The following is a 21076-nucleotide window of genomic DNA, read 5'->3' as shown; positions in this document are numbered from 1 at the left end:
TTCGTTACTTTAAGTTATTTTGCAGGCTTCTCAAAAGCCTAACATAGCTACCATACGTAGCTATTTGAATACGTTTTTCAATAGTGACTTCCATTAATTTGTTATATTACTTTTACACGTTTTCGGTAAACCGAACACACATACACATGTTAGATACTTCATTATATGTTTTATATTTTATACGAAAACAGCTTGTTATATGCTTTAATTCATACTTATTTTTCAGACCGCCTGCTATACTAATACTATGCTGTGAAGCGCTCCTCTATGGAACCCCTTGTTGAATTCCAACAGCTGGATCAACTCAGGTCAACTAATTTTACGAGACAACGGTTGCCTAAATACATTACTTTATCTGTGAAGAGAAAATGCTGGAAAGATATGTTTTACCCATTACATAATTATCTACCCAGAATGGTAACATGGTTTGTTGCGTGTAGAACAACGACTACAAAACACAGCATAACTACACATTTTCTTAACCACAGAAATGACTCCAGGAAGTGGTTGTCCTCCTCCAGACACTTCACAGCTGGAAGGGGTGGTGGCAGTCATGTGACTGTGTGAACTTCCTGTTTACCAGTTGCTGTAATCTGTATCAGTTTGAGTGCTTTAAGCTGAGATACGGTAGTACTTTTAGTCTCATACACTTGTTTTCCCGTAGCGGCATACAATATTTAGGAACTGCAGACATCCTTCTACCCATTTCCGCTCAGAAAACGATTAAGAAATTAAGACATGACATTGAAATAGGTGACCAGGCCGGGAATCCTGGAGTTTTCCCAAGTCTGGTTACCGGCGAACGGAGCTCTCCAGCCTGTTACAATGGATTGTTTTTTCATGAACCTCGTCAGTTTGATGTCCTGGGCTGACATGTCGCTACACTGAAGTTCCGTGTGCCGATTGTCGTGTTTTGCTCTGGATTGTATGTTATTCTGATATCTGTCAAAAGACTGTTCAGTTATTTTGGCATATTCAAAGGCAAAGCTATTGTGTGGGATACGTAGCCCTCTTGGATTTTACCACAACCAGAACTGTTCATTTCTTTTTATTTTATTATTGCACCGATTTCATAGTGAGGTTGATTTTTCCGGTGCCCTGAATCCGGGCGGGATACCCGGCTCTGGCCCCTTGAAGCGGGCGGTCAGGAAGAAGTTGGTGGGGAAGGGATGGCCTGGTGGGTCTTCCCGGTCCCAGGGTGCAGCGGTATTTGAGGGAGGTCGAGTCCGGATAGAGCCGACCGGTGGAGTCGCCGCTGCAGCCCGGACAAGCATGGCCGCCTCCCTGTCCTCCTCAGACGTCTTGACTGCTTCGGGCATCTCGGGAAAACGGAGTGAGGAAATCGCAGAGTTGATAGATTATTTCTCCAAATTTCAGTATCGAGCTAAAGAAGTAAATTCCAAGGTATGCTCTTTGTTCTAGTTAGTTTAAAATCCATGTGAGTTTTGTACGGATATATTATCTAATTTTAAAGTCTGTAGTCTGCAAATGAATGGAGTATGAAGTTTATTTTAATGTTGAATAATAATAATAATTTGGTTTCGTTTTAAGCACTTCACAGGAAAACCAGTGTGTTGACATTTGTGCAGAGTCGTGATTGTAACTTCAGCATCAATATTTCTAATCAAAAGCATTTAATATGAAACCTTGTTTACACTATTTGACATAATTTGACTTTATTCTTTCAGTGTCTTATTCATATCTTAAACATCTGAAACATCTAAAACAGTTTAGATCGAACACAGATTTTTTGAGAGGTGAGAAATACACTGCAATGTAGGGATTATACTTCTTTTGTCAACACATAACAGCATTGCTATTTTGACAAGTCTAATTTCAATAGTTAAGGCAAGTATCTTAACCAAGTCAAAACAGTACATCAGTTCCTACTAATACTAATACTAGTACTCTGGAGTTGTGTAACGCAAACAATGAATAGAAGAATTAAAGAACTGTTGCAGTTTTGTTTGATTTCTGAACATGTGTTTTGAAAGCTTTGTTGAGTTAGTGTAGTTAACCTTTAATCTGTTGTTCTGGGATGTCAGCAAAAGAGGATAGTCAGTTTACATTTATTCTAAAGGATCCTTGAGCTTCCTTTTTATTACAGTTAAACACAGCTATGTTTATTAGTCCTGGTGTTTACCTGAATTAAAATAAGGTTAAGTTTTCTCTATCAAAGAATATTCTTAATTTAAATGCCAAATTTTACACTTGCTTTGGGGTAAAGATCTCAGAGAACATTGGAACTCTAGAACTATGAATCAAATAGCTATATAATAAGTAATACATTTTTAACAGATAAATATACAGTTAGAACATACTTCATGGTCATTCCAGTGCATTACAAAATAAACCGTTTTCTGATTTGGAACTGTGTTCTTGGAGTACCTTGTGTTTGCAGGTTTTTGTTCCAGCTGAGCTCTAAATTACTTCTTTGCAAACTTCATTAAAATATATTTGCTTATATAGACGTTTATATATATATATATATATATAATCTGATTTCAAATTATTAATGATTTAATGAAGGTATTGAGAGCTTAGCTGCAACAAAAATAAAAAAGCACTGCGGTAGTGCTGGATCAGGGTTGAGAACCTTTGGTGTAGTATTTACTCCCTGTACAGGGTGCTTGTCATTGAAATTGGAGGGGAAACTATTACACATTTTGTTCACAAATGTTTTGTTTTTTTGTAGGTGGAGAGAATTGAGAAGCGATGTTTGGAATTGTTCGGCAGGGATTACAAGTACAGTGTGATTCAAAATACCAATGGCGAGGTCTGTGGCCACTACCCCAGACAGATTGTCTTTCTGGAGTACGAGAGCTATGAGCACGACAAAGACAGGTATACTGAAGTAACATCCTCTGGTTTTTAAAAAGGTTAAATCCTTCTTGTGTCGGTACATGTGATGCAGGAGGTGAACAAGTTGTTTGACCATTGATTTTTTTTCACCTAATTAAATGTAATTTAACCCTAAGTTTCACTGTTTTGCTGTTAAAGTAATACAGTACATTGTATTTTTATTTATTTATTTATTATATGTATCCTTTGAATTAGTTCTTAAATCTTTTATTACAAAATCCACTAACAAAGTACCAAAGGTCAGAACTAATGAAAGATAGGCTGTTGCTGGTAATGCAATATTACCCAGAAATATTTTCTTATTAAGCAACTTAATGATTTTATGAAGTTTATCTTTTTATGGACATTAGACAAAATACATTAAATTAACACCCAGTAGTATTGTAAAAAATCTCAAAATGCTGCAGTAATACCGTAGATCATGTCATATCTTTAAATTGAAAAGGTTACTGGTATTACTATAAACTGTAAATAATTGTAGTAATAATTTACATATTTCAATAATTTAGTTTGCAGTACAATTCATAACCCATTTGCCTCCACGTATCCATTAAAAGGAACAATTATGCAAATTATTCTGAAGCCTCTCCATTTTAGTGATGCAGTAAGGTCTCTGCACGGTGGCGCGGAAGATACAGGTTCGAATCCCGCTGTGGCCGCTCCATGAGCAAGTACTGCGAGTTTAATTCCAAGTTAAAATCCTCATAGCCTATTAAACCAGAAAATACATTAGGGCATTCTTTTCCTATTATTGTCATCTATTTTTTATTATTGTGGGCTTTTTTGTTTTGTTACAGTATTTAATATTGTTATGCTAGGAAGTGTGTGTTTGCATACATAGCTCTAAAGTCTGGCGCGTTTCGAACAAACTATGCTCCGTGCACACACACCCCCACCCCTCCTCTCAACAAACTACACTCACCCCTGGTGCATGCTCAACTTGAAAGCTATGTGTTACATAGGATGCGACAAGCAGACTTTCGTCATTCTGCACAGAATCTGTGGGAAGTCTGAGCATTCATTGACTAAATGGTCAGATTCTATGCAGAGTGACGAAGTGAAGATGAAGTCTGAACAACGTGAATAGCACCCCAAATACACACGGCAACAGAGTGATGCATGGTAGTAGGTAGTTTTCTTTAGGGAGCCTGCTTACAGCCATGTAGCTGGAGTTAAAAAGGGGTGACATTAAAGAGTTGAAAAGAAGGTTTGGAAGGTTTGTTTGCTGCAGGTTATGTTTCACATAAGAATACACAACTCCATGCACTGCAGTAAATCACTCGCTATTTAACCTGTATGAAATAACAGATTTTGTAACCTGGCCTTTTGGTCAACTGCTTTAATGTGATAATCAGCAGGATACAGTACTGTTATTGGCCTGCATTTTCTGCGACTTTTTTATTTCAATTGTAATTCAACTGCTATACCCTAGATGTCCCTCCAGCACCTAATTTATTGTAAGTAAATTTACAATAAAAAACAATAACAAAAATAACCTGACCTGAAAGCAATATTAGCCGATAGTTAATTTGTATTCTGTTAATTACATGGGTGGCACGGTGTTGTGAAAACTTTAAATGCATAATGGAATGGACTGGAATTGTCTCTGATAATGACAGTTACATGATCAAGGCATATAGTGACATTCTTTGAGGTTTATTGCCAAATTCAATATATTTGACTTGTAAGGCCCACAATGCTGGTTTCAAGTAAAAATATGTATGCCTTGCCCTAGAAAACTGCCCAATATCATTCCAAATACATAGCTTACATTTTTACACTGAAAATGAAATGTTTAGGGTTAAGTTTAACCTTTTAATTATAATAATAATAATAATAATAATAATTATTATTATTATTATTATTACTATGTTATTATATTTGTAATAGAACAATGTGTTAGAACTGATGTTATGAACTGAGTATTTTGTGTACATGTTTCTGGGATTTATTTGTGTTTTCCCCTTCTACTCTTTAGTTGACTAATTATGTGTTCCTACTAGTAAATTAAAAACATAGTATTAAATTAGAAGTATTAGAAGGGATACATGCCCCTTTAAATACATCTGTAGGTGCTCCTCTTTAATCAACAAGTTAATGTGCCCGAATTAAAAGACAATTTGAGATGATTAAAAGAATCCTGAGATTATAATCAATAACTGTTAATAATTACGCTAATACTCAAGTATGGCCACCTTGCAGGGAGCAGTGAAATCCATATCCTGTGTAATGAACTTAAATATTGCCTCAACAAAGCAACTTCCGAATTGTAAGATTTAGAAATAATAAGAAATGATCTTGCAAAGACTCAAATACTTACAAGAAAAGTTCACTGAACCAAATAATTACTGCCCTGGGAAATTCAAAGGGAACATTGAATGATGAACTCACTTAGTTCTCAATCAGAATCAATTTGTGAAGCTCCAATAATTAAACTGATCTACTGAATAATAATCAGACACATTCCAGCTACTGACTAATCATTATTTATTGAAACATTATTGCAATGCTTTCATTTTAGGTTTTTGTCAAAATAATTACTGCCATGGAAACCCTAACCCTCCTTTCTCCTTTAAACTAACACAAAATCACACAAATCACCATTATTATTAAACTTTTTTTATTTGCTGAACGCTTATGTGGTTATTACTCCCCAGATCATTTTCCTTGGTATAGCTTGATTGAACTGCTAGTATTTCCCAGTTAAACTCCAGTTTCTCCTATAGTGATTTAATATACATTTTATTTTATTTTACTTAAAAAAATAATGTCATAACGAAACTGTTTTCTGTAAGCAATTATGGGTATGGTTTAAAAATAGTCCTGTGGTGTCAGTTTGAATTATTATACAGTCAGATGATACAGTCAGTGAGGAACAGCCAAACTCAGCTAACAAGGTGAGGTTGCTGAAGACAGTTTACTGTCAAAAGTCATACACCATGGCAAGACTGAGCACAGCAACAAGACACAAGGTACTTAAACTGCATCAGCAAGGTCTCTCCCAGGCAGAAATTTCAAGGCAGACGGGTTTCCAGATGTGCTGTCCAAGCTCTTTTGAAGAAGCACAAAGAAACGGGCAACATTGAGGACATTGAGTGGTCGGCCAAGGAAACTTACTGCAGCAGATGAAAGACACATCATGCTTACTTCCCTTCACAATCGGAAGATGTCCAGCAGTGCTCAGAATTGGCAGAAAACAGTTGGACCCTGGTATACCATCTACTGCCTGGAGAAGTCTGGTCAGAAGTGGCCTTCATGGCCAAAAAGCCATACCTCCGACATGGAAACAAGGCTAAGTGAGTCAAGTATATAGAGGAACTGGGGTGCAGAAAAATGGCATTTTGACTGATGAGTCAAAATTTGAAATATGTGGCTGTAGCAGAAGGCAGTTTGTTCGTCGAAGGGCTGAAGAGTGGTACACAAATGAATGTCTGCAGGCAACAGTGAAGCGTGGTGGAGGTTCCTTGAAAGTTTGGGGCTGCATTTCTGCAAATGAAGTTGGGAGAATTGGTCAGAATTAATGGTCTCCTCAATGCTGAGAAGTACAGGCAGATACTTATCCATCATGCAATACCTTCAGGGAGGCATCTGATTGGCCCCACATTTATTCTGCAGCATGACAACAACCCCAAATATACAGCGACAGTCATTAAGAATTATCTTCAGCATAAAGAAGAACAAGGAGTCCTGGAAGTGACGGTATGGCCCCCACAGAGCCCTGATCAACCTCATCGAGTCTGTCTGGGATTACATGGAGAGAGAGAAGCAACTGAGGCTGCTTAAATCCACAGAAGAACTGTGGCTAGTTCTCCAAGATGTTTGGGACAACCTACTTGCCGAGTTCCTTCAAAATCTGTGTGCAAGTGTACCTAGAAGAATTGATGCTGTTTTGAAGGCAAAGGGTGGTCACACCAAATATGGATTTGATGTAGATTTTTCTTCTGTTCACTGACTTTGCATTTAGTTAATTGATAAATATAATCTATTAACATGTCTATTTTTGAAAGCATTCTTACTTTACAGCATTTTTTCACACCTGCCTAAAACTTTTGCACAGTACTGTATTTACTTAGGTTTGCAGACAATTGGCCAATATACCTTCAAAATATGTATTGTTGGTGTTCATACAGTGGTAATATAATAAATACATATTTCAATATAGGGAGTTCCCTAGTCAATAGGACCCAAATGTATTAAAAATAGATGAAAGTTAAAAGAATTACAAAATAACACATTGTATTTACACAACAACTCAACTAGTAATTCAAGAGGAGGAAAATGAATTAGTCAGATATACTAATCGTTAATACCTGACATACTTTGGGGGTTTAGTGACTACAATAATTTAGTGAAAAATTGTATTTTTACTCTGACACACACATCTAATACCCTTAGTGGTTTGTTTTATCAAAATATCAGCCTTTTTATCTAATGTCCACAAAGATAGTTACAGTTCCACTTATTTTGCAATGTCTTTGGCGATCACACTTACACTTGTAAGAATTGTTCACTTTAGATAAGGGTCTATACACAAGTCAATCTACCATTAACTTTGGGTAAGTTTAGTTTCAAGATCATTAACAGTGGAATAGTGAATATCTTTATGTGTACAGTGCTAATTAAAATTACACACAATGAACAGTTGCAGTATTTCTCATTACATTTTAACATTAAATAAAATAAATGGGAATAATATGTTTTACAGATTTATATCACTCAGATATATGTAGGTTCAGTTCATGATTAGGCTAATGAACTTCCATTATTTTAATATGTATCTGTATACTTCTGCCACGAAGATGTGAAGTGTTGGTCCTAAGACTGCTAGAAGGTTGTTCTACAGGAAAAAACGCATCTGTGAGGTCTTCTGCATCTTTCAAGGCCAGTGAAAGAATTTGATGGTTTCAAACTGTTTGGTGTCTGTTGATTAGATGAAAATATGTCTGAAAAATGCATTACAATTAAAGTTCTTTGTTCAAATGGACTTTGTATGACTGATTCATATGTTGGCAGTAACTTGAGGCTAGCTATCTTCGATTCTGGATGAAGATGATTAGCAGCTTCCGAAGTGTTTTGACTTTGTTGGGCCTTTCTTGGAGGTACAAAGTGCATCACATGAAGGACTGGTGAAGTTAGAAGCTAAGGTTCAATCGAGAGCAAATTCAGCACATTTCTTATCCCTGCAGATCCTGCTCAGAACTTGTTGGATCTTTGTGTTCTCCAATCTGTGAACCTGTGTGTGTGAAGGTTTGTGGACCTTTTTCCTTAACTGAGCATGCCAACTCTTTTTTTGCACCTTTCTTGTCCTTCTTGACTGAGTAGGTCAAATTCACAGGTTCCTCACTGGCCTTTCTAATTTGAAGACCGCCCACCATTGTTTGTTGTTGCATGTCAGCAGATTTATGACTTGAGTCCATTTTCTCTGTTGACTTTGAGAGCGTTCTGGATGCACACCTGCTGAGATGAGGTGGTGGTCTTTGTGTTTACATAAGTTGGTACATAATTATCAAAAGGGTTAGCCTGAGCAAATGAAAACAGGCAGTGGAGCTCCCGCCTGGCCTGAATAGGGCTGTTGGAAACCCTTTATATAATTTAAAAAAGAGATTTTTATAGTAAAAAAAAAAAAAAAATGAAATCGGCTATATTGTTTAGCTATCTGTTCATTTAATTTGGTTACAATTAAATAGTATTTAGTCATAGCCTAGGTGTTAGAATCGGCTAGAAGGGCAATCGGTTACAGAATGGCAGGACTGTAATCCTGTGATCAGTCTTTTTTTGTATTCCATGAAAACGATGTGTGTCATTGAGTGAGCCTACAATACTCATTGGCAGTAATCAGCATTGTGACAGCAAATTCACGCTGAGCAGAATATAGCTAACATGTTTTATTTAAAGACCAAATAAAAGTTGTTGCTCTATTTTTGCTTTTGACTGGGAAAAGATCTGATATTGGTATGGATAATCTAAATCGGTGCACCCCTAATGAAACTAGGGATGAATTAGTGTAGTCAAGTTAACTATTTAAAAAAAAAAAAAAAAAAAAAATACATATTCATGTAGAATGTGCTATTGATGTTTATTAAAGGTATCTTAAAAAATGGCTGACAGAGCTGTTATTCCTAAGCTTAAAAACAAACGGGTACAGCTACTGGCTAAAATTAACATGTGCAACAATTGCCCTTGAATCAGATGTTTCAGTTTCAGTGGTACTCTGGTAATACCACACCGCTGTCAAAGCACAGTGTGCTCGGTGAATTCCACAAGGTGATGCAGTAACACTGCGTAACACTGATTCCAACAGCCTTGCACCGACGACATAAATAAATAAAATGTTAATTCCAATATACAGATGAACAGAGACATTTCAGAAACACCAGGTCAGCTGAGTGACCCTTCTGCTGAATACAATAAAATAAACATCTACTTCTCCAAAGACTGTGATGGCGATGTTACTTGGGGAGGATTAAAACCTGCAAGAAGATTTTTTTTTTTTTTTTTTTTTAAAGCTAAAATAATAGTGTTGCTATAATGTCTGTGTTGATCCGGAACATTATGATATGTATTGTGAAACTGAAAAGGTACAGAATATGTTCCCAAATTCTACTACCCGGCAAACTACTGTATTATAGACTGTTCCATAATTTGTTTGTTTATATAGCCAAAAGTATTGTTTGTGTGTGTGCTATAGAACCCCTTTAACATTTTCACCTTTTGTTACCCTGTAGCCTGGAAATTAAAATGCATTAAAACCATTAAAATAAATCTACACATCCTACCCCACAACTTCAATTGAAAAACAAAATCTAGATTTTTTTTCCCCAATTCTTACTGTACTTGTTCATAATACTGTCACCTATTGTGCTTTTCACAAAATGCTCATTGTAGAAAATGTTATACAGATGTTATTTTCAGTCTGTGGCTTCAATTCAATAACTGAATCATTTTGTTAATTTTCTCCACATTGGTAGTGTTTTTGTGTTTTTAAACAAGAATAATAGATTTGTAATCTCAATATGTACAGTTGTGTATGTTTGTATTTAATTTGAAATATCCATTATAAGCTAGTTGATATTTCCTTTATTATTTTGAATTGAAAATTAAATTAAAATGACTGTGCTTCCCAAAATAGCGATCTGATTTTTCTTTTTTTTTCCTTTTATTATTTGTTGCTTTGGCCAGGTTAATCAATCAATCTATGATTGATGTAGTGCCCTTATCAAGGCATGTACGCATAAGTGCTTCAAAATCATCTAATTGTATTTCATAATTGAGCAAAATAGAGTTGTCAAAATAACCACTTTGAATCTGAATTGAGACCCAACTACACAACTTCAATGCTTATGTCCAATTAATCAGTTTTATATTTTAGGTTTGAGAGTACAGTCAAGATTGGCAAACTGCAGGACCTAGTGAATCGCAGTAAAATGGCTCGCTGTCGGGGGAGATTTGTATGTCCAGTTATCCTCTACAATGGCAAGGTGAGTAGTCTTCCATCTAGATTGTATTATTGTTTTTGTTTTTTTAAAGAAAATGTTAGTTGAGTTCACTTGACTTTTAAGATTGCATTATACAGACTTCAAAAAACAAAACCTGAGTGTATGAAAAACATTTTCTAAAAAACGTGGAAATGCTTGATGTAGATCTATATAGAGCTGTACAAAAAGTTTCTAACCTTGAGTGTTTTGTAGTATTGTCTTACGAATTCTCAGATTAAGCAGTGGAGTTAATAGTATGCTTTTCTGTGTTTTAGCACATCTGTCGATCGTCCACCCTGGCTGGCTGGGGAGAGCTATATGGACGTACTGGCTATAATTACATTTTTTCAGGTAGGATGATTCTGTATAGTGTGTGATGTGCAATATCTGTCTGCACGTGAATTCCAGGGAGCAGAGGTATTCCTATCACAAGATCTAGCAATATACTAATATTTAACCAAAGGCCTCTCTGTGAACCTCTGCTTCAAAACCAAATCAGTTGAGAGATCAATCAACTACTCTTCCAATTCAAGTGACATTCCTGTGTCCACTGTCTCAGAGCATGAATTTTGGATCCATCTGCCACTGCCTGGTTTTTGGGGAAATCTCCCGAAACAACATTTTTTTTTAATACTTCTAGGTGAGCCCCAAAAGCTGTCCACAATTCAGTGTTTGGTAGGCTACATTGTTCTCACTAAACAACTCCTCCAGTAATGGAAAAGCCTCGATAAAGGTGGGGTGAATTCACTTTTCAGAATTCACTTTTACTGCTGGTAGGTCAAAACAACTATGTGTATAGTTTTTATGTGTAGGTTTTAACGCTAAAAACAAGTCTGAAATTGACACCTCTGTGCGTGTGCGCTAATTTATGTGTGACATCACACCAGGACAAGCTCATTGTCTCTCAAGGTGTTTTGCTGCATTAGTGTTAATGAAAACCCATTATCAAAAAAAATAAAAATTGCTCCGGGGGTGGGGGGAGAGAGACTCTGGTAAATAGGTGTATTTTATATGGTTCCATCCAGGTATGTAAGAACAGCATCTTTGCATTATTAAGGCCCTAAAACGAGAGACTTGCTATTTTGTACAGAATTCCTGGAAGAACGCATATTTTTCTCTGATGTGCTGATCTGTAGTGTTGCCTCCTGGCACCACAATTTTGAGACTGAACAAGATTTAAAATTAGCGGCTAAATTAAAATAAATGAGCATGTTAATTATCCCTACACCTTTGCTAAAATTAATCTGCCGGCTGAATGACTGTGCAACAAACAAGTCATATTGATGATCAGTTCAACATTCTTCCTTAGCAGTGTTACTGACTGGGAGAGTAATTGCACGTTATGGCAATTTAATACAGTATTAACAAATGAAAAGTAAACGACTTTAACATATTAGTGTCTGCATATGAACAAAGAAAATTATTAATAATAATGAAATACATGGAAAGTAATATATTGTATCCATTATTATTATTCTATTGATACCATTCTTTGCCATGCCTGATAATTAAGCACCAGCCAAATGTGGCTCAATTTAGCCAGTTGCGGGTAAATCTAGCAAGTGTACGGGAACTCATCTTTTAGTTTCTGATAGAGTATTTGTCGTATGTTTCAAAATACGAATAAATGTATTGACATTGTAGTGTTGGTATGTTAGTTGATTTGGCAAACCGCAATATCATGTTTTGTTTTTCTTTTAAATATATGCCATCTGGACAGTTTTCGGTCCAGGAGGACATATTTCATGGAGAGCAATGTAAGGTGGTTAAGGATGTGGAAAAATAATGACTTTGAATTACTTTTCATAGTCATAATTACTGACTTTTTAATTACCTGGATCAAAGTGTTTCAGAATTATAATATGACAGAAAAGGAGAGAGGAGCAACAAACACATTAATACAAACACAGCCAGCTATTGCTGTTTATTCTGTATTCGCTGGAACTCGAACGCACAGTTATGTTTCCGAACACAGAGCGGCAGTCTGAGTGTGGTTTGGAGAGGAAAAGTCAATTGTTTAGTCAAGTAGATTGTATAAATTAGCGAGCTAGATAGGTCTTATCCATTTTGTATTTCGCTGTTGTGACCGGAAAACATTCCGATAATGTTAAGGCATTTTCATTGCAGCTCACATTGCTAAACTGGCAATTGAATGAAACTGTATAAAAAATAAAAACATATTGGTCGGGCAATTACAGCTGTAATTGCTAAATATTCCTTTATAAAACAAATAGTCACAGCCTTTATACTTATTTGCAATTGTGACAATACACAGTCGTGATAATGTCGGGAAACAATAATACAACAGTCTGAGGTGCGTGAGAGTTGACGGGTCTGCTGTTATTATGCCATTTCCATACGGCTTCTAATAATGTATTTTAACAGATATTTATTTTAAAAAGTTGTTGTGTTAGATAAGTATTCACCAATTGCCACAATTACAACATATTAATTTATGTTGAAACGATTTGCGATAGAGACATGCAGGTTTTGCAGAAGATAGGCATTGCATTGACCAATGGAAAGGACGTTACTGTCTGTCATCATTCCTAGAGATTATATATTTTTTACCCAACCACAGACTGTGACTCTATGAATATGTAGCCTATGAAATCCTTTTAATGACGTGCAGAGACCCAGAGTAGCACTGAAGAGGAAGAGGAGTATGAAGAGCAATAATGTGTAACCATATAACACCCCTTCTCATGTGATAGTTTAGTGTGTTTATACAGATCCCCATTAGCTGCCATGTTATTGCATATGTGATTGATTAATTTGAAAAAGATGGTCCCGCACCGTCTTTACTAGCAAGTGTTATAATTCAATAGAATGCAATGTTTTTGTCAAAGACCTTATAACACTTGCAAGTAGAAACAGTGTGTGGGAGCATGTTTTTCTATCCAGATCATTTTCCCTCATACACACCTGTCTAGTCTATATAGGTGTGCAATTAGCTTTTGTTATGGCAATTAATTAGTGACCTGAATAAATGCCATGTTTTAACATGTTCATCACACATTTACGCACCCTCATGCATTTTTGTTGATGTTTGCCTTTGGCTGGTAAAAATACCAAGTGGCTTTTCCTTCTACCAGACACATTGACTAGTGGCCAAAAAAGTTATTTTTATCCCCTGATTATGAGGTTAATTTCTTTCACTTAAGGAGTCTCAAAGTGTCCCTTGATTACAACAGCGCCCCACCGCATATTAATAAAATAAAATGTGTATATGGCATCCTGCTCTCCTGTATCTGATGTCAGGGAATGTGGGGGTGAATTGTAGTCCACATCAACACTTTCACACAAAACATCCAAACCAGTAACATTGCTTTCACTTTCAGCTGCCATTTACAGATTTTGCTAATGAAGTCAGGGAATCCCTAGCCTAATCGGGTAGGAAATGCAAGTGTGCAGCATTTGCAGTTCGTGAAGGATAGAACACCTGCTTCAACACTGTAGGATTTGTCCCATGACAGATCAGCACAGCGAGATGAGGCATTGTTTTATTAAATACTGAATATACTGGTGTAGTGATGCTCAGGCCACTTATTTCTTTGTACTTAACAAATGCTCAATTGGCTTTTTCAGAAAGTGAGTAGAGTCCATGTCAGGAATTTTGTAAAGTTATGTCCAGGGTTGGGGAGTAATGGAATACAAGTAGCAGCGTTACGTAATCAGATTACAGAATTTTGATACTTGTATTTCTGCTACGTTACTCATGTCATACAAGTATTCTGATTACCAACACTTTTTTAAAAGAGTAAGAGATTACTGATTACTTATACATAATTTACATTAAAGTGTAGATGTGTAAGGGAATCTGAAGGGGCCTGCGTGTAGTATTTTTGCACCATTGTTTTTGTTTACAGTCTGTCACCAAAGAGCGCCTGATATTCTACAACAAGCAGCAGAATGGAGATGCTAGTCAGCGATATCCCAGCCAGTAACACGCAGCTCTATTGTGGCGGCTTTTACAACATTGTGTGTGAGCAAGGATTTAACTCGTGGAAGTACAGGCAATTGTTCACTTCCAAAGAAAGAAAATGGAACAAATATTAAAGTGTAATACAAGATGTGCCTACCACAGGGCAATGTACTGTCTGCTTCTGAGGACTAAACTTAAAATTAAAAAATAACATCTGGAGGTAAGATTTTATTTTTGAAATGTGCTAAACTGTAATACAATTATGCTTGACATGCAAGTAGAAAATACACATTTTTTGATCAGATGCGTCTCATGTCAGACAGCGCAGTCTCAAGTAGCCGAAATGAACACTATCCAGTTTATTGGTAGCTGAATGCTGTGACTCAATGACACCATAAATAGTAAATTATTCAAAACTTTTAAATACCGGTATGAAGGTATATTAAAATTCCAAACGGGTCAGTAAATGAATACCGGTATATCGTTTTTTACGTTATACTGCCCAGCCCGATATAAAACGTGAACGATAGTTTGTATTTGCAGTAATAAGTTATCCTATCTTAATTTAATATACATCCAAGTACATTACAAATAGTTCCTGTGCATCCTAGCTGGTTCTGTGATCTTAACAATGAAATACTTAATATAATACCAAAATATCAACATACAACGTGTTTATAGCCTAAAACAAACTGAATCAAGGTACCTATTTAAGTTTGAAAGAAAATAGGTTTCACTATATTATTATTATTATTATTATTATTTGTTTCTTAGCAGACACCCTTGTCCAGGGCGATTTGCACTATATCAATGATTAGCAGAAAACTGAAACCAACTCCTGCATTAAAATGACTGAACGTGACACCTTCTTTGACATTAACACATTATTGATATGTCTGATTTATGTCGGTTTGTAAAAAATGTAAGGGTATCAAGATCAGGCCCGGCGCCACGGTGGGCAAAGGGGGGGATATTGTGCCCCCTCACATTATATTTTGATCCGGTTATTAATTGTCCATGTAGAAATGTCTTGTGGTAATGTGCATTCTTGTTATAAAAGTGATGTGCGTTGCCGCAGATTGTCTGTAATTTTACTCCCCCCTACCCAGCGCGCTTTGCCGGCACCATCCACTCCCCACCGCACTTCACCAGCACCATCCACCCCCCCACTGCACTTTGCTGGCACCATCCACGCCCTCAGACACAATTCGAATACTGACCGCACAACCCCACCCCCTCCCCCACCAAAGACTTACTTGTGCCCCCTTAGTCATTTCTGATGCCCCCCTGCCGAGTTCATCCTGTACACTACTACAAAATGCAAAGTATAAATATGCAAGATAATTAAACTGATGCAAATCTTAATTACCATTTTGTTTGAACTGTGGATACAAATAAACAATTTCAATCCGTCATCCATATTAGAATGTGTAGTACATTTTGTTTCACTTCTTGAACTCGGCTACTTTTGTTTTTTATAAATGTATTCCGATTACGTTACTGTCTTGGTGTAATGTATTGGATTAGGTTACAGATTATTTTCAAAACAAGGTAATCAGTATTCTGTAACAAAATACTTTTTAAAAGTAACCCTCTCAACCCTGGTTTTGCCATAAGTAAAATGATTGCTTAGTCTGGGAAGCCATTCAGTGATGGTGAATTAATTCAAAACTGCATTTTGAAAGAGTCTGAGATAATATCCAAATAGGATACATGTTTTTGGCAATATCAGATTATTTCCAAACACACAAGCAGAATCTGTTCTTGAGCTCTCTAAAGATACTGGATAGCAGTACATCGAGAAAAGTAAAGCATTTTGCAAATATTCAGTCACAATCAATGAGAGTATTGATGTAATTGACAGTGATTGCTTTCCTTGCTGATGTTACAAAAGCTAAAGTAAACCTGAAGGTGCAAGGTTCAGGCCAGCTGGTGACAGCAGTTTATGATTAACAGAGCCTTCTCAACTTTTCTCAATATTTTTTGAAAAATCTTATTTCTTTCTCATTTCCCAATATGCAAGTCACTTGTGGAAGCTCTGAAATGTAGTTCAGTGGTTCTGAATACACTACGAACCTTGACCTCCTTTTTCAAGAATTTGATTAGTGTTCTACAGAGATCAGAAAGCACAAAGAAAACTTCCAGATGTTTGCTGATCATTTTGATTTGAATCATGTGATTTAGAAACTCATTGATCAACTTTGAAGACTTCTTCAAACAGCTACCACCATCTTTCCTCAAAGGTTTTGTAAATCCTTCAGAAATATCATGTTTTTGTTTGGTGGTTTATACATTTATGAAAAAAAAAAAAAAAACTGTCAAAGACCGATCACTATCTCATGCACACCATGCTGCAATCCTGAAGGTTTCAACTGCTCAGTCACTGAGCCCAAAACATTATAGAACTATTTTGCATATAGTATATATACTATATTATAGAACTGAAGCACTGCCAGGTGTCTTAACAAGCACTCTTAATACTAGTGGAGTTAAGTTTGTAAGTTTGTGTGTGAAATTCAGATTGGTTTATCACAGGGAGTTCTGAGGATTTTTGTTCATTAATTTGTCCTAACCAACCCACCCACTTTTATTATTATTATTTATTTTTTTACAGAATGGCAACAAAGTTTTCTATAGAAAGAAGCTAAATTATGTGATTTGAGACCAGAAAATATTATTGGAATTAATATGCTTAATTTTATTCCCACTATGGGGGCTCAAGTTAAATGTTCTATATGGTTTTGGATAGTTAATACCATGCCTCTGCAAGTGTCAGATGTTCTGCTTGAGATTTATGCCAGTTGTTTTTTGTCACAGTCAAGCCAAGTAGGCAAGCTCGAGTGAAAAAATATAATTTTGGTGCTTCCTGTCATTCTTCTCCAGTAGTGCATAAAGCATCTGGTTCCCACATCTGCAGTTTTTGTTTTGAGTGATAGAAATATATACTGACTATAAATACTGTAAGGACTAGGCCAAATCAAAACATTTATCTCTCTAGAGAATGTGAAAGTGTATTTATTGCATGTTCCTAATTCATAACTTCCAGTATCAACTTGCAGTATCAAAAAACAATTTGCATAATTGTAACTTAACTAATAAAATAAGTCTAGCCATGGATTCCAATTAGCATTTCAAAACTTGGTTTTCGAAGTTTAAAATTCACAACTTGGGTTTGATGCCAAATTATTTCATAGGCATATCAATGGGAAAAAATAAGCGATATGAAAACATAATTTAATGATTTTAAACACTTAGCTCATTCTAAGCTCTCTGTCTCTCAAATGCCACTATACAGCACTTTCAGCACAGCATGCGCCACGGTACATCCCTTGCAGGTGCATTACTAACTAAGTAAAATAATAACTGCAATTTTCTGTGTCTCTAATTTTTATTTCAGCTCCAAAATAAAAAATTGACTCTGGTATATTGCATTATTATTTATTAATACACATAGTTATTATGTACAGGGAGGTTGCACTTAACATTTTAATTTATCACGGTTTCAGAACAATACAGTAAAATAAAATTAACTTGGCATGGTCAAGGTTTCAGAACAACACAGTTTGGGAGTGTGCTGAGACAGACATCGACCACCCTGCCCCTTACCAAGATTCAAGAATAGTTTTAAGTGACTCGCTGCATTCTGTCTCACCATTTTACAACTGGATTACAAGTATTGTTTAAGGTAAATGATCTCACAGCGTTTATTATTAATGTATTCATAACATATTTTAATGCTAATAGCTTTTTCTTTGTTTCCAACACCTCTCTCTCTCTCTGGCTTCCATGGCAATGCATCTTCTTTTATAACATTTAGACATATTCCTATGCAGAAATGGATTTTGATTACACGGTTTTAACTAGTATGGTCATTTTCAGGACCACATCTACCATGTTAACAGATCTTCCTGTATTGACCATTTTTATAAAATGATAATTTAAACAAATTAATAACACTTGTAACTAGGGGTGTGAGATTCCATTTAATTTAGTCACCCCCCACCCACCCACCCACCCGCATTTATTTATATACAATTTTAGTTTTAAAGAAAGCTGTTATAAATTGTGATAGACTACAAAAGAACAATCTAGAAAGTGAAGCAACATTTTTTAAATAATGTCATTGATTGCACGATTACAGAAACACTATGCTGTCGATTTAAATATTGCTCAAAATATTGCTTGGAAAGTGCCCTTGTCCTTTCTAATGTTTTTTACCCCCTCCCCATATTTTTTTAATTATGAGTATGTAACAGAAATATCTAAGCAATATTTTATTTGAATGACATACAGAAATGTTATCCTGTTGGATTTTAAACTTTGCTAAAATATGAATCACTAACCTCTCCTAATTATACATAAACAAAAGGAGTTACATGCCCAATAAAATTAAGAATATGGAGTGACAAATATCATGGTTCATCCATTATGTAAAATGACTGTCGTTGTTTTCAGTATTAATAACAAGAATGTGTACTTGTCTGAAGAAAGAAGAAAAAAACTGTGTTTTATCCATGCAGTGTTTTTTGTCGAAAGGACATTTCTAATCTGGCTTGAGAAATTAGAAACTTTTTGAATTCAGTATCCTGGACAATTGAAATTGAGTGCATATCCATTGCATTCAATTTCAACAATCAACCAGGTAATGTTTTGATGCCTGAGTTTTGCCACATTTACTACTAGCAATATGCTTGGATGGTTGTTTGTCTGAACCCCACATTCTCAGTGTTAGATCCTGCTCCCATCATAGTAACAGACATTGTATGCAAAGGATGCTTTAGTTTCATGTGATTCTGCATTGTTCATTTACTGTAACTAAGCTCTATATTTCACATATTGGTCTCCCTTTTTATCAAAATTCACACAGACAGCACTTCACTTATTTGATATGGTAAATCATGATTAAAATTATGTGAAATATAGGGAGGTGAATAACGGAGAACAACACCTTCTCCTGTCTTAATCATATCAGCGTTTTTATTTTGTACAAATCTCACTGGCAACAGTGCGAATGAAAGGGTGCTACAATAGTTTATAATAATAATGATAATAAACAGTTATTGCACCATTTCACGATTTTGTGATTTCAGTTTTTTTGGCGATCTATTATTATTATTATTATTATTATTATTATGGCCAGAAACCGGAATAAATCCCTTTTACCCATTAGTTTCTATGGTTATATTATTTTTTAATTCATTTGTTAAATTTGTTGAACTCTAAACTATTAACATTCCTGCTTGTAACACACTGTTATACTTTCTTTTTTTTTCTTCCTCCTATCGATTTTTCAGCCCCGCCAGCCCAGGTTTGGCATAGGTATAAAACCTGGGCTGGCGGGGCTGAAAAATCCTCAAACTTATTACAGAGTTCCCTTCCTTCCAGTTTTGAGATTGTGTTGGAGATGGTGCTGTACTTTGCTTCGCTCTTCTTAAGTCGAAATTAAAAAATAATGGGGCTTATGGGTGTTGTCGTAAATACGGAATGTCGTAGGTCAGAACACACCTGTATACTCCATCCCATTTTCTCTCCTTTGGATTTTTTTTACACAAGATCTCCATCTGTGTAGATTTGCTGTCTAAGGTAGATATAGTAGAGGTACCGTTTGACTTCAAGTATCTTTTAATATTAAGTTGTATCAATACAATAAAAATAATGATATTTCTGTCTATTTCCCTCCTTGTTATGACGATCAATAAAAAGACCCCGTTCACACAGGGCCGGCCTAACTCATATGTGAACTGGGTCATAGATTTAGGCTGGCCCTGGGCTGGGTCAAAACTAGTCCCGCTTTTCGACCCGGCCTAATACCGGCCTAAATGTAAATGTGAACGCGGCGGCCCTGAGCCCGGGTGGAAAGCGTCAGCGTGTGACGCAACTCAAGCCCCACCCCCAGAGACTGTGCGTCTGAGTCAGAGAGATGCGGAATAAACACAGAATAAACACGGGCACCGACACAGCTCACACCACTGCAGGACACACAGTATTGTCTCTATATTGTTTGAATGTCATATCAATCTATAGCCTTAAATGTACTGATACATTTCGCTAGCTCACATCTTTATATATATATATATTATAAAAGTCTAGGCTAAGTAATGAGTTATAATGTAAACAGTTCAAACTACTACTACTAAAATAAGTGTGTAGCTGGTAAACTTGCAATTGTTTGTTCTTGTACTAAGTATGATAAAGTAGAATAATGGAAAAATCTAAAAATATGCATTTTCTATACATGTAACATACATATTTACTGTATGTTAAAAGTATTGAAATATGTGTCTTAACCAAAACACTATGTAGGATTTGAAATAATTGTATAAATATCATGTATATTTTCAGTTTTGGTCTGAGAGGTCTTTTTCGCTTTAGCTTGTTCACTGTGATCTGAGCTTGCTTGTCATTTGGATTCAGTTTTTGTTTGCTGATATCTAGTCAACATCTTCAGCAAACATTTACTGTAATTTATTTATTTTAGTTACTATTATTAATTTTGAAAAGTAATTTAATTTACTTTTAACACTGCAGTTCAGAAACTTCCAGTGGAAAACTAAAACACCATAACTGTTAAAAAATATAATAATAAACAATTGTACATAAATATAATAATGACTGTAAAACCAAATATGTATTTATTATTTGTCTGAAGTCTTACAAAGGATTTTATGGTAATTTTGAAAAAAATATTTAGCCAATAGTTTGAGAAAATGTATTGTTGAATTATCGGAGGAATATGTGCCGATACTGATTTCTGTAAAAGTCCAATATCGTCCGATAATATCGGTGCTCTGATATATCTGTCAGGTCCTACTCC

The 21076-nt window shown here is 35.7% G+C and overlaps 1 protein-coding gene across 2 annotated transcripts in view; it reads left to right on the top strand.

Moving 5' to 3' along the window:
* The first annotated feature begins 567 nt into the window (after positions 1–567).
* mtmr14 (myotubularin related protein 14) overlaps positions 568–21076 on the top strand; it is a 71809-nt gene continuing 51300 nt past the window's right edge. For both annotated transcript variants that reach the window (XM_066698381.1, XM_066698380.1), the window contains exons 1-4: positions 568–1404; positions 2696–2844; positions 10232–10340; positions 10613–10688. In XM_066698381.1, coding sequence (XP_066554478.1) covers positions 1273–1404; positions 2696–2844; positions 10232–10340; positions 10613–10688 — 466 coding nt within the window. In that variant the 5' untranslated portion in view covers positions 568–1272. The remainder of the gene's footprint in view (positions 1405–2695; positions 2845–10231; positions 10341–10612; positions 10689–21076) is intronic.

Source organism: Amia ocellicauda, chromosome 3 (genome assembly GCF_036373705.1).
Source record: "Amia ocellicauda isolate fAmiCal2 chromosome 3, fAmiCal2.hap1, whole genome shotgun sequence".
Lineage (NCBI taxonomy): Eukaryota > Metazoa > Chordata > Actinopteri > Amiiformes > Amiidae > Amia > Amia ocellicauda.
The sequence above is the reverse complement of the archived record's forward strand: the minus strand, read 5'-3'. Positions and strand labels throughout refer to the sequence as shown.